The sequence below is a fragment of the Somniosus microcephalus genome, chromosome 6 (genome assembly GCF_052327205.1).
Source record: "Somniosus microcephalus isolate GS21.2 chromosome 6, FLI_Smic_1.0, whole genome shotgun sequence".
NCBI lineage: Eukaryota > Metazoa > Chordata > Chondrichthyes > Squaliformes > Somniosidae > Somniosus > Somniosus microcephalus.
Window position 1 is genome coordinate 135796445 of NC_140992.1, and position 12065 is coordinate 135808509.

General features: G+C 48.2%; 2 protein-coding genes across 3 annotated transcripts in view; both read left to right on the top strand.

Moving 5' to 3' along the window:
• The window catches only part of thap4 (THAP domain containing 4), a 410225-nt gene that overhangs the window by 156625 nt on the left and 241535 nt on the right, over positions 1–12065 (top strand). The gene's annotated exons all lie outside the window — the stretch shown is intronic.
• Positions 1–12065, top strand: part of LOC147116101 (septin-2) — a 105838-nt gene that overhangs the window by 32081 nt on the left and 61692 nt on the right. The window contains exon 2 of one of the 2 annotated variants that reach the window (XM_085990829.1): positions 3094–3143. The exons of the other annotated variant lie outside the window; for it this stretch is intronic. Within the exon in view, the coding sequence (XP_085846955.1) occupies positions 3117–3143 (27 nt within the window). The 5' untranslated portion in view covers positions 3094–3116. The remainder of the gene's footprint in view (positions 1–3093; positions 3144–12065) is intronic. 2 annotated transcript variants of the gene reach the window in all.

Below are 12065 nucleotides of genomic sequence, written 5' to 3' on the forward strand. Positions count from 1 at the left end.
ACTCCCTTTCACTTCCCCCCCCCCCCCCCCTCCCCTTTCACTCCCCCCCCCCTCACTCCCCCTCCCCCCCACTCCCTTTCACTCCCCCTCCCCCCCACTCCCTTTCACTCCCCCACCACTCCCTTTCACTCCCCCCCCACTCCCTTTCACTCCCCCCCACTCCCTTCACTCCCCCCACTTCCCTTTCACTCCCCCCCCACTCCCTTTCACTCCCCCCCCACTCCCTTTCACTCTCCCCCCCACTCCCTTTCACTCCCCCCCCACTCCCTTTCACTCCCCCCCCCTCATCACTCCCCCCCCACTCCCTTTCACTCCCCCCCCCACGCCCTTTCACTCCCCCCCCACTCCCTTTCACTCCCCCCCCCACTCCCTTTCACTCCCCCCCCACTCCCTTTCACTCCCCCCCCCACTCCCTTTCACTCCCCCCCCACTCCCTTTCACTCCCCCCCCCACTCCCTTTCACTCCCCCCCCACTCCCTTTCACTCCCCCCCCACTCCCTTTCACTCCCCCCCCCACTCCCTTTCACTCCCCCCCCCCACTCCCTTTCACTCCCCCCCCCACTCCCTTTCACTCCCCCCCCCACTCCCTTTCACTCCCCCCCCACTCCCTTTCACTCCCCCCCCCCCCCCACTCCCTTCACTCCCCCCCACTCCCTTTCACTCCCCCCCCCACTCCCTTTCACTCTCCCCCCCCCACTCCCTTTTCACTCCCCCCCCCCACTCCCTTTCACTCCCCCCCCCACTCCCTTTCACTCCCCCCCCCCCCCCACTCCCTTTCACTCCCCCCCCCACTCCCTTTCACTCCCCCCCCCCCCCCACTCCCTTTCACTCCCCCCCCCCCACTCCCTTTCACTCCCCCCCCCCCCCCTTCACTCCCCCCCCCCCCACTCCCTTTCACTCCCCCCCCACTCCCTTTCACTCCCCCCCCCCACTCCCTTTCACTCCCCTTTCACTCCCCCCCCCACTCCCTTTCACTCCCTTTCACTCCCCCCCCACCTCCCTTTCACTCCCCCCCCACTCCCTTTCACTCCCTCTCCCTTCACTCCCCCCCCACTCCCTTTCACTCCCCCCCCCACTCCCTTTCACTCCCCCCCCACTCCCTTTCACTCCCCCCCCACTCCCTTTCACTCCCCCCCCACTCCCTTTCACTCCCCCCCCACTCCCTTTCACTCCCCCCCCACTCCCTTTCACTCCCCCCCCCCACTCCCTTTCACTCCCCCCCCCCACTCCCTTTCACTCCCCCCCCCCACTCCCTTTCACTCCCCCCCCCACTCCCTTTCACTCCCCCCCCCCCCCACTCCCTTTCACTCCCCCCCCCACTCCCTTTCACTCCCCCCCCCACTCCCTTTCACTCCCCCTTTCACTCCCCCCCCCACTCCCTTTCACTCCCCCCCCCCCCCCCCCCCACTCCCTTTCTCTCTCTCCCCACTCTCCCCCCCCCCCCCCCCCCCCCAGCGCTCGCTCTCTCTCTCCTCCAACAACAACATGCCCTCAAAAATCCCTCGGCACCCGCTGGGCACTTCAGCTCGTATTTTTTATAGTGACTTTAACATAGCAAAGCGTCCCAAGGCTCGAGTGTTATCAATAAAAATTTTGAGAGAGCTACAGGAGGACATAGGACAGATGACCTAAGGCTTGGTTAAAGAGGTAGGTTTTAAGGAGCGTCTTAAAGAAGAACAGAGATAGAGGTGGAGAAGTTAGGGAGGGAATTCCAGAGCTTGGGGCAGCTGAAAGCACGTCTGCCAATGGTGGAGCAGTTCAAACCGGGGATGTGCAAGATACCAGAATTGGAGGAGCGCAGAGATCTCGAAGGCTTGTCGGGGCTGGAGGCGGTTAGAGATAGGAAGAGGCTTGGCCATTGAAGGATTGGAAAACAAGGATGAGGATTTTAAGAGGTGTTGTCGGACTGGGTGCCAATGTAGGTCAGCAAGCACGGGGGATGGGTGAATGGGACTTGGTGCGAGGTAAAATATGGGCAGCAGAATTTTGGATGAGCTCGTTTATGGAAGTTGGAAGGCTTGACAGGAGAGCATTATAATAGTCAAGTCTAGTGGTAACAAAGGCATGGATGAGGGTTACAGCAGCAGATGAGCTGAGGCAGAATTGTCCTAGCTGACGGCACTTACAAATTTGAAGTTGTATAGTGCTGAACCAGTGTTCATGTGTTAATGCAAAGCAGTTTTACAAATAGAAGCGCAGCAGATATATCGGTCTCCATCAAACTATGCTAACAACCTGAACAGGTTGCAGGAACCGCCAACACCTCCTAAGTTATAAGGATATGGGAGCTAGTTTTAGTTATGTAAATCCTGGGAAGCAGTGGCGTGCATAGTGTTCTGACTCCCAAGACCAAATGCAGAAGAATGATGCACAGATGTGCTATCACTGCATCCTGTTTTCAGGATTACAAGTGTTAAAGTCCCTACAGACTCTAGAATGGTCATTTTAGCAATCTGAATCCAAACCACCATGGAATGTGATCTTGGGTGGTTAAGAATGAATAAAACATATTCACAGCAATATCCTCCATTGCCAAATACGGTTAATGAGTTGATCATTGACTTCAGTCATTAACTGGATTAAACATTGAGCCCTGGAGTGCTGCAGCATGGGATCCTCAAAGATTGGGTTTAATGTCTATCATAACAGTGCAGAGGGATCACTCTTGCACCTGAACTATGGTAAAACTGAGCAGACGGTGAACATGAACAGAGCTTCACTAATTTAGTCCAGTGTAGTCCTCCTTTTAAAATACTAGCAAATGCAGGAAGCTTTGCCACAGCCTCATTCACAGCAAAGCTACTTCATTCCATTGGTTGCCAGAAGAGCCCAGGCACAACCTCTTTCCTCCGAAGTTGCAATATTTTCTCTCCGTGGCACGAATACTCGCAGATTCAAATATGGGTGTGTTAACCTGAGGGCACCCACTTCAGTTGTGTCTTTGAACCATTTTTGTGCAGTTGAATTGTTTGCACAGTTGAGGATGTGCTGTGACCACTGGCAACAGTGCTCCATGTTTGCAGTTTGTTTTTTTTTTGCTTTTTGTTGCCAGTGTCTTCAGTATATCTAAACAAAAAACCTTTTTTCCCCCAGGTGAGAATTATCCCATCTCTACCATGTCTCAGTCTTCAGACAAGTTTAAGGTAATTTTTTATTTATTAAGAATGGAAATGGTATGAATTTTCAGAACTTTTTTATTTGGTGCATAAAGTATGCCCCTTCCTCGTCTCTCTCAGATATGATTTAATGGGAGTTTTTGTGGGCTGAGGGCAGTGAAATATGTGCATTGGACAGTTGCATTTGTTCTATGAATGGGAGAGTGTGCCTGAAAGTGATTTTCTCCAGGACTTCCACTCCCCCCATAGAAACAAAAGGGAGCTAAATAAATGCATGCATGATTCAGCTCATGTTTGCTCTTCCTCGCTAGCAGTGATGGAGATTTTGTTCCACTTCCTGCTAAGATGCTGCAGCTAAGTGTTCAAAAGGTTGAGGGTAGAGGGGTAGAATGGAAATTTTCAAAATAAGTGCTGCAAGTGTGTGTAATGATCGCCATGTATGTTTTTAGCATTTTTACCATAACTTTGGTGCAGTGCACCTGTGCATCTTCAATGAATGCTGGCACAACTTACACTGTAGACAAAAGGGAATGGTCAATTAGGTTGGTGGCAGCCATATTTCTTGATTGCTTTCATCTTCCTCTAGTAAGACTGCTCTGTACTAAACACAGCACTTTTACCTGTTGTAAGTCAACATCTCCAATCTAAAGAACCGTGCTTGAAAATAGGTCTAATTTGTGGTGTGTCTGTATATGTCTCTAAAGATAGAGCAGGCAAGACTCACATGTCCTTGCTTTGAATGGTAGTGAAAAATGGATGGGTTGACCACATAATGTTGAAGAAAAGTTGACCGCATATTAAGACAGAAGATGAACATAAGTGTGGTTGAGTGTGCAGATGCTCACCGGGTGTCTGTGCTGGTCGTTATGGAGTTGAAGTGCACACAGTGCATTGGGGGAAAACCTGAGTGGGGTTTCTACTTATCAATCGTCAACTGAGAGAAACTGGCTCTCGAGTTTTATCAACAGCTTGCATTTATATCATGACTTTAATATAGAAAAAAGTCCCAAGGTGCTTCAGACACGATCAGAAAAGAAATGTATGCCGAGCCAAATGAGATAATGGAAAGGCTGACCAATGGCTCAGTCAGAGTTGGGATTTACAGAATCATAGAATGATACAGCACTGAAGGAGGCCATTTAGCTGATCGTGCCTGTGCCAGCTTTTTGGTAGAGCTATCCAATTTATTCGTTTGTGGAATGTGGGCATCGCTGGCAAGGCCAGCATTTATTGCCCTTGAGAAGGTGGTGGTGAGCCGCCTCTTGAACCGCTGCATGTGGTGGAGGTATTCCCACACTGCTGTTGGGGAGGGAGTTCCAGGATTTTGACCCAGTGACGATGAAGGATCGGCGATATACTTCTAAGTCAGGGTGGTGTGTGACTTGGAGGTGGTGGTATTCCCATGCGCCTGCTGCCCTTGTCCTTCTAGGTGGTAGAAGTCGCAAGTTTGGGAGGTGCTGCTGAAGAAGCCTTGGCGAGCTGCTGCAGTGCATCTTGTAGATGGTACACACTGTAGCCACGGTACACCGGTGGTGGAGGGAGTGAATGTTTAAGGTGGTGGATGAGGTGCCAATCAAGCAGGTTGCTTTGTCCTGGATGGTATTGAGCGTCTTGAGTGTTGTTGGAGCTGCACTCATCCAGGCAAGTGGAGAGTATTCCATCGCGCTTCTTACTTGTGCCTTGTAGATGGTGGAAAGGCTTTGGGGAGTCAGGAGGTGAGACACTCGCCACAGAATATCTAGACTCTGACCTGCTCTTGTTGCCACAGCATTTATGTGGCTGGTCCAGTTGTGCTTCTGGGCAATGGTGACCCCCCCAGGATGTTGATGGTGGGGGATTTGGCAATGGTCATGCTGTTGAATGTCAATTAATCCCAGTCCTCTGCTCTTTCCCCATAGCCTTGTAGTTTTTTTTCCCTTCAAGTATTTATCCAATTCCCTTTTGACTGTTACTATTGAATCTGCTTTCATCACCCTTGGCAGTGCATTCCAGATCTTAACTTGCTGCATTTAAAAAAATAAAAAATGTCCTCCTGTCGCCTCTGGTTCTTTTACCAATCACATTAAATCTGCGTCCTCTGATTACTGACCTTTCTGCCACTGGAAACAGTCTCCCCTTATTTACTCTATAAAAACCATTCATGATTTTGAGCACCTATCAAATCTCCTCTTAACCTTCTCTGCTCTAAGGAGAAGAATTCCAGTTTTTCCACATAACTGAAGTCCCTCATCCCTGGTCATTCCAGTAAATCTCTTCACGCTCTCCAAGGCATTGACATCCTTCCTAAGATGCGGTACCCAGAATTGAACACAGTACTCCAACTGAGACCTAATCAGTGTGTTATAAAGGTTTAGCATAACTTCCTTGCTTTTGTACTCTCTGCCTCTATTAAAGCATATGGGATCCTTGGCTTTGTTAATGGTCTTCTCAGCTTGTCCATCCACCTTCAAAGATTTGTGTATATGCACCCTGCCCCCCCCCCCCCCCGGGCTCTCTGTTCTTGCACTCCAATTAAAATTGTGCCATTTAGTTTATATTGCCTCTCCTCATTCTTCTTAAATTTAATCTGCCATGTGTCTGCCCATTTCACCGGTCTGTCTATATCCCCTGAGGTCTGTTACTATCCTCTTCACTGTTTACTACATTTCCAAGTTTTGTGTCCTCTGCATACTTTGAAATTATGCCCTGTACACCCAAGTCCAGGTCAACAATATACAACAAAAAGGGCAGTGGTCCTAATACTGACCCCTGGGGAACACCACTGTTTACCTCCCTCCAGTCTGGAAAAACAATGTTCACCACTACTCTCTGCCCCAGTCAATTTTGTATAGATGCTACCACTGTTCCTTTTATCCTATGGGCTTTAATTTTGCTAACCAGTCTATTATGTGGTGCTTTGTCAGACAGCTTTTGAAAGTCCATTTTCACAACATCAACCGCACTACCCTCATCAACACTCTCCGTTACTTCATCAAAGAACTTGATCGAGTTAGTCAAACCCTATTTGCCTTTAACAAATCCATGCTGACTTTTATTTATTAGCCCATACTTTTCCAAATGCCAGTTAATTTTGTCTCTGATTATTGTCTCAAAGTTTCCCCACCAGATGTTAGACTGACTGGCCTATAGTTAGTTGCCAGGTTTATCCCCCTCCTTTTTTTAAACAGGGGTTTAACAATCCTGAAATCCTCTGGCACTGCTCCCATATCCAAGGAGGGTTGGAAGATTATGACCAGAGCCTCTGCAATTTCCACCCCTACTTCACTCAGTAACCTAGGATGCATCCCATCCGGGACGGATGACTTTTCTACTTTGAGAACTGCCAACCTTTTAAGTCCATTCTCTATTTTTATCCTATCCAATATCGCTACTACCTCGTCCTTTACTGCTACATTGGCAGCATCCTCTTTAATGAAGACTGATGCAAAGCACTCATTTAGATCCTCAGCCATGCCCTCTGCCTACACAAGGTCATCTTTTTTGGTTCCTAATCGGCCCCACCCTTTGATTTCTAAACACAGAGTAAAGACTTTTGGGTTCCCTTTGATACTCGCCACTAATCTATTCTCGTACAGTCTCTACCCTTTTATTCTGTTTTTTAGATGATCTCTGTACTTTCTATGTTCAGCTTGATTTTCTACTGTATTATGAACCTTACATTTGTCCTATGCCGCTTTTTTTTTTTATGTCATTTTAATCTGGTCATCCCGGGAACTCTAGCATTGGATGTCCTTCCTTTCCCCCCCCCCCTATGGGAATGTGTCTACTCTGTACCGGATCCATCTCCTCTTTTAAGACATCCCATTTTTCAATGACTGTTATGCCTCCTAATTTTTGATTCTAGTCCACCTGGGTCAGATCCCTTTTCAACTCACTGAAGTTAGCCCTCCTCCAGGTAAGTATTTTTAATGTTTGATTGTTCCTTGTCCGTTTCCATAACTATTCTAAACCTGATATGATCTCAGTTTCCCAAATGCTCTCCCACTGAAACATGCTCCACTTGCCCCACTTCATTCCCCAGAACTAGATCCAGCACTACTTCCTTCCTCGTTTGGCTGGAAACACACTGATCAAGAAAGTTCTCCTGTACACATCTCAGGAATCCCTCTCCGCCCTTTACACTGTTACTATCGCAGTCTATATTTGGGTAATTGAAGTCCCCCATTATTGCTATTCTATAGTTCTTGTATCTTTCTGTAATTTGCTCCTCTATCTCCTTCCCACTATTTGGTGGCCTATAGTATACACCCAGTAGCATAATAGCTCCTTTAATTTTCCTTAATTCTAATCACAGATTTTTTTTTGTCGTTGACCCCTCAACTACATCATCCCTCTCCAGTGCTATAATAGTTTATTTGCTCAATACTGCCGCCCTTATTTTCCCCCTTCCCTATCTTTCCTGAATACCTTATAGCCGGGAATATTAAGTTCGCAGTTTCCCCCCCCCCCCCCCCCCCCTTCTTTGAGCCAGGTCTCTGATATTGCCACTATATCATAGTCCCATGTGACGACTTGTGCCTGCAGCTCATCAACCTTATTTACCACACTACGTGGATTTATGGCCATGTTCTCCAAACCCATCTTGGACTGCCTTCTGTCTGATCCCTCCTATTTCTGAACTATTCTTTACTCTACTCTAGTGCTATTTGTTTCTCCCAGTCCTCTGTGCACATTGTTTCTCCTCTCTAATGTTTCGTCCTGGTGCCCATTCCTTTGCTAAATTATTTTAAACCCTCCCCCACAGCACTAGTTATCCTTCCCAAGAATTTTTAATTTTGGACATTGGGGAATGGGCCATCAAAGTATATCAACGAGGGTGATAGATGATCATAACTTGGTGTGGGATAGGATGTGGCTAGCAGATGATCTGAAATTTAGAGATTTGAGGATGGGGTGTGATGTGCCTTCAATAACCACAAAACTAGAAGTTATAGACTTTAACAAGTTGGCTTTTAATCACTAAGATCAGAGCTAACATCTCAACACACCGACTGGCTCGCAGGAATGAGTCATACAGATCCTGGGATCTTTAAGTAAGAGAAGTCAGGGGCGGAGCCAAGAGCCAAGACCTGGAACCTTCCAGGTTAGTCAGGAAAGAGGAAGTGAAACTATACACCGTGTGGGGGAGGGTAATATACATGAGTGCAAAACGAATACAGGCAAGACAAACAGATTTCATTACAGGGTGTAAGCCATAATAAAGTCTGGAGGTGGAGGGCAGAGGTGGTCTAATGTTAGATTTGCAAGCAGGTGACCTTTATCATGGAGAGGATGTGGGGTTGAAAGTCAAGTTTGTAGTCAGTTATGGCACAAAGGTTGCAAATAGGCTGATTTCAGCCTGAGACTGGCCACCGAGGGGAATGGAATCGGCAGCAAGGGTACGGAGTTTGTGGTGGGGGCTGAAGACTGGCTTCTGTTTTCCCACTGTTCAACTTGAGGAAATTGGGCTCATTCAAGACTGTCGGACAGCAGTCTGACAACAGACAGTGGAAGAGTTGAGTGGTGGTAGTAGAGTGGTAGCTCGGTGTTGCTGACATATATGAAGCCGAACTCTCGTCTATGAACGATGCTGCCAATGCGTAGCATGTACATGAAGAGGAGGAGGCCAAGGATAGATCCTTGTGGACTTGAGGTAAAAGGGCTTGAAGAGAAGTCATTGCTGGAGATGCTTTGGCTGCAATCGGGTAGTCAAGGGTAGAACCAAAAAAGGGTAATCTGAAGAGTTGGACAACCGAGGGGATTGGGGTTGAACGTGTCCCACAACAACTTGCATTCATGTAGTAAAATGTCCCAAGGCACTTCACAGGAGTGTAATCAGACAAAAATTGCCACTGAGGCAAGGGAGGAGATATTAGGATGGGTTACTAAAAGCTTGCTCAAAACTGGTAGGTTTTAATGAGCGTCTTTAAAGGAGGAGAGGTGGGGAGGCAGAGCTTTGGGAAGCAAATTCCAGAGCATATGGCTTAGGCAGCTGAATGCATGGCTATCAATGGTGAGGTGAAGGAAGTGGGGATATACAAGAAGCCAGAGTTGGAAGAACATGGAGTTTTCATAGGGTTGATGGGGAGGGGTGAAGCCATGCAGGGATTTGAACACTAAGGTGAGAATTTTAAAATCGTGGCATTGGTGGACCGGGAGCCAATGTAGGTCAGTGAGTACAAGGGTGATGGGTGAATGAGACTTGGTGCAGATAAGGATACGGGCAGCAGGGTTTTGGATGAGCGCAAGTTTATGGACAGTGGAAGATGAGAGGCTGGCCAGGTGAGCATTGGAATAGTTGAGTCTGGAGGCAACAAAAGCATAAATGTGGGTTTCAGTAGCAGATGGGCTAAGGCAGAGATGGAGACTGGTGATGTTACGGATGTACTATATCGGCTTGGAAGCTCAGCCCGAGGTTAAAAAGGTGCCGTGATTGCGAGCAGCCTGAGACAGTGGCAAGGGAGGGTTATGGAATCCATGGCGTGGGGGCCGAAGACAATGGTTTTGGTCTTCGCAATGTTTAATTGGAGGAAATTGCGGCTCATCCAGGAATTGATGTCGGCCAAGCGATCTGACAACATAGGCTGTGGAGTGGTCGAGAGGTGGTCGGCTAGAGCTGTATGTTGTCTGCATACATGTGGAACCTGACATCATGTCGTCGAGGTGATATCATCCGAAGACATGTAGATGAGAAACAGGAGAGAGCCATGGATTAATCCTTTGGGTGGGGGGTGGGCAGATTCCAGAGATAACTGGTGGGAAGAGAATCCATTGCAGGCGATTCTCTGGATAAGTGTGAGTAGAACCAGTTGAGGGCAGTCCCACTCGGCTGTGCAACAGAGGAGAGACGTTGGAGGATGGTGTGATGAACCGTGTCAAATGCTACAGATGGGTTGAGCAGGATGAGGAGGGATAGTGTTCCACAGTCACAGTATGTCATTTGTGATTTTTGGTTAGGACTGTTTCAGTGCTGTGGCAGGGGTGTAAACCTGATTGGAGGGGTTCAAGCATGGAGTTGTGGGAAAGATGAGCATGGATTTGGGAGGCAACAACACATTTGAGGACTTTAGAGAGGAAAAGGAGGTTGGAGATGGGCTGGTAATTGTGCAAAGACAGAGGGGCCAAGGGCAACTTTCCCTCTAAGCTGCATGGCCACGCAGCTCTCTGCCAGCCCTACACAGCCCGGGACCGGCTTTTCCAATGTTAAATTTCGCACATGGCTGAAACTGTGAATGGGCCGCGCACCCAAGAAGAAAATTAGGGGGAATATTGGTCAACGGTAGGTTTTTTGAGGAGAGGATGATCACGGAATGGGAGAGGGACAGTTCCTGAGAAGGAACCATTTACACCAGCTAGTATTGGGGCCGTGAAGGGAAGCTGGGTGGTCAGCAGTTGGGAATAGGGACGAGATGAGCTCGGAGATAATGAGGGGAGATAAGAGAGAAACTAGAGAAAGATGGGAATTCAGAACTAATGCACAGAGGAAATGTGGTTTGGTGGGGAAGGGAGGGATGCAGCAGAGGCAGCTGCACGGATGTTCTGAATCTTGGTGACAAAAGCCCATAAGCTCCTCACACTTGTTGGCGAGGAGGCAGGAGAGAGCGGTTTAAGGAGATGGTTTGTAGTGACTCCATGAGTTAGCTTTGCATTCCAGGATGATCCTGGAATAGTGAGCAGTTTCGGCAGAGGAGAGCTGGGTCCCAATGGTGCTTGATGTGATTCAAACAGCTCTGGCGATGGATGGCTAAATCAGTTGCGCGCCACATGCGTTCAAGTCTGCGTTTCTTGGACTTAATGTAGCGAAGGTGGGAAAGAGTAAGGGTTTTACTGGGGACAAAGGCAGCAAAGGTGGCGGTGAGGCCGTGATTGAGCAGATCGATAGCTGCAGAAGTATCCTGGCAACCAGAAGGTTAATGGTTGGGTGTTTTAGTGCCATTTTAAGTGACTTGGGGAGGATTTGTTTCAGGGAAGGAAGTGGGGTTGGAAGGGGATGAGTGGAGCAGGATACAGAACCATTATCAGAGATGGCCTTGTCTGTGATGGAGGTGATGTGAATGGAGAAGTTGAGGGGGCGGCTATGAATGTGGATAGGTGAGTTTATATGGAGAGGTTAAGGGAGGGCAGTGAACTCAGGAGAAAGGGCAAGGTGCGTTGAGATGGAGATTGAAATAGCTGAGGATGAGAAGTTGCTCAGAGCAGAGGAAGAAAAGCAATGAGAAAGCTGGCATGGAGCTTGAGTGGGTGGCAGAACCAGAATATTGAAGGTGGTGAGTGAGGTGGAACAAGTTGAGGTGCGCGAAGGAGGAGATTACCGAGGGGTAAAGGGACAGACCAAGGTGAGATTTGGTAGTAAAGGCCATACTGCCACTGTGGTAGTTTTGGTGGGGCACGTGGTCAAAGGTGTAGCTAAGTGGGGGAGGCTTCTGTACGGGGCAAGGTGTCATCCATGACCCAGGTTTTCGTCAAGATCATGTGAAAGCAAGCATTGCAGTTTTAAAAAATGAAAAATGTTTAGCTAAAATTCCAAAATAAAATATAGGAACAGCAGTAGGCCAGTCAACCCCTCGAGCCTGTTCCATCATTCAATTAAATCCTGCCCGATCTGTACCTCAACTCCGTTTGCCTATCTTTTGGGGTATCCCTTGATATCTTTGCCGAACAAAAATCTATCAATCTCCATCTTGAAAATTTCAATGCGGTGTGGTGATAGGGTTGTCAACTCACTGCCCAGGACACTTGATGAATGGAAGATTAATCACCTGGGTACTGCTGCTAGCAACCCTGGAGAAATGTACTTCATATTTGTGATTGGTGCCTACATGCATGCGTACTTTAACTTCTCGAGCCCAAAGACAGAGTATTACTACCCCAACGTCCTGTCAAACAACTCCAACTTACAGGTTGTGCAGGCCAGCTCTTTGATCAATGGGCTTCGGAATCTGGTGGCCATGCTGTACACTAACGATTCGA